The 656-nt window shown below is 67.7% G+C and overlaps 1 protein-coding gene across 1 annotated transcript in view; it reads left to right on the plus strand.

The window, feature by feature from the left end:
- Nucleotides 1-45: 45 nt before the first annotated feature.
- The window catches only part of LOC103908368 (vasotocin-neurophysin VT), a 1,723-nt gene continuing 1,112 nt past the window's right edge, over nucleotides 46-656 (plus strand). Inside the window, exon 1 of the mRNA XM_009290726.1 lies at nucleotides 46-165. Within this exon, the coding sequence (XP_009289001.1) occupies nucleotides 46-165 (120 nt within the window). The remainder of the gene's footprint in view (nucleotides 166-656) is intronic.

The raw sequence follows: 656 nt of genomic DNA on the forward strand, positions 1-656 counted from the left end.
CGGCTCCCCCTGGCACGCGTGGCACGGCTGCGGGCACCCTCCATCATGGCAGAGCCTTCGCTGCCCCTCTCCTTCCTCTGCCTCCTCGCCTTGTCCTCCGCCTGCTACATCCAGAACTGCCCCCGGGGCGGCAAGCGGGCCCTGACCGACACAGCCCTCCGACAGGTACGGGATGGGATGGGGGTTTGGGGAGGGATGGACTGGGGGTTTTGGGGAGACATAGCGACTCAGTGGGGTGCAGAGGCTCCCCGTCACCTGCGGGCACCCTTGGCTGTGCCACGCTCCCCCGAGCAGCGCGGTGCACCCCATTTTTTGGGAAGGCAGGGGGACATGCCCAAGGGCACCCGGTGGGGCAGTGGCGGAGGAATGAGTGACACATACCCCCCCACACACCCCAAAATGCTGTTGTCACCTCAAGGAGGGGACTGGGCTCGGCCACAGCTGAGCATCCCCATGGAGGGACACGGCAACCCACGGAGCAGAGATGGGGGGGCAACGGGGAGCCCCCAAAGTGGGGCCAGCACCGCAGCACGAGGCCATGCTGCTGCTGGCGGGGACAAAGCAGGTCACCCTGTGCCAGCGTGGCACCTCCAGGGCTGGCGAAGCGGCGGGGGGGCGGGGGGGGGGTATTTTCAAATAAAGGGGGGGGGAAGCAG

This window comes from Aptenodytes forsteri, unplaced genomic scaffold, assembly GCF_000699145.1.
Source record: "Aptenodytes forsteri isolate BGI_AS27 unplaced genomic scaffold, ASM69914v1 Scaffold236, whole genome shotgun sequence".
NCBI lineage: Eukaryota > Metazoa > Chordata > Aves > Sphenisciformes > Spheniscidae > Aptenodytes > Aptenodytes forsteri.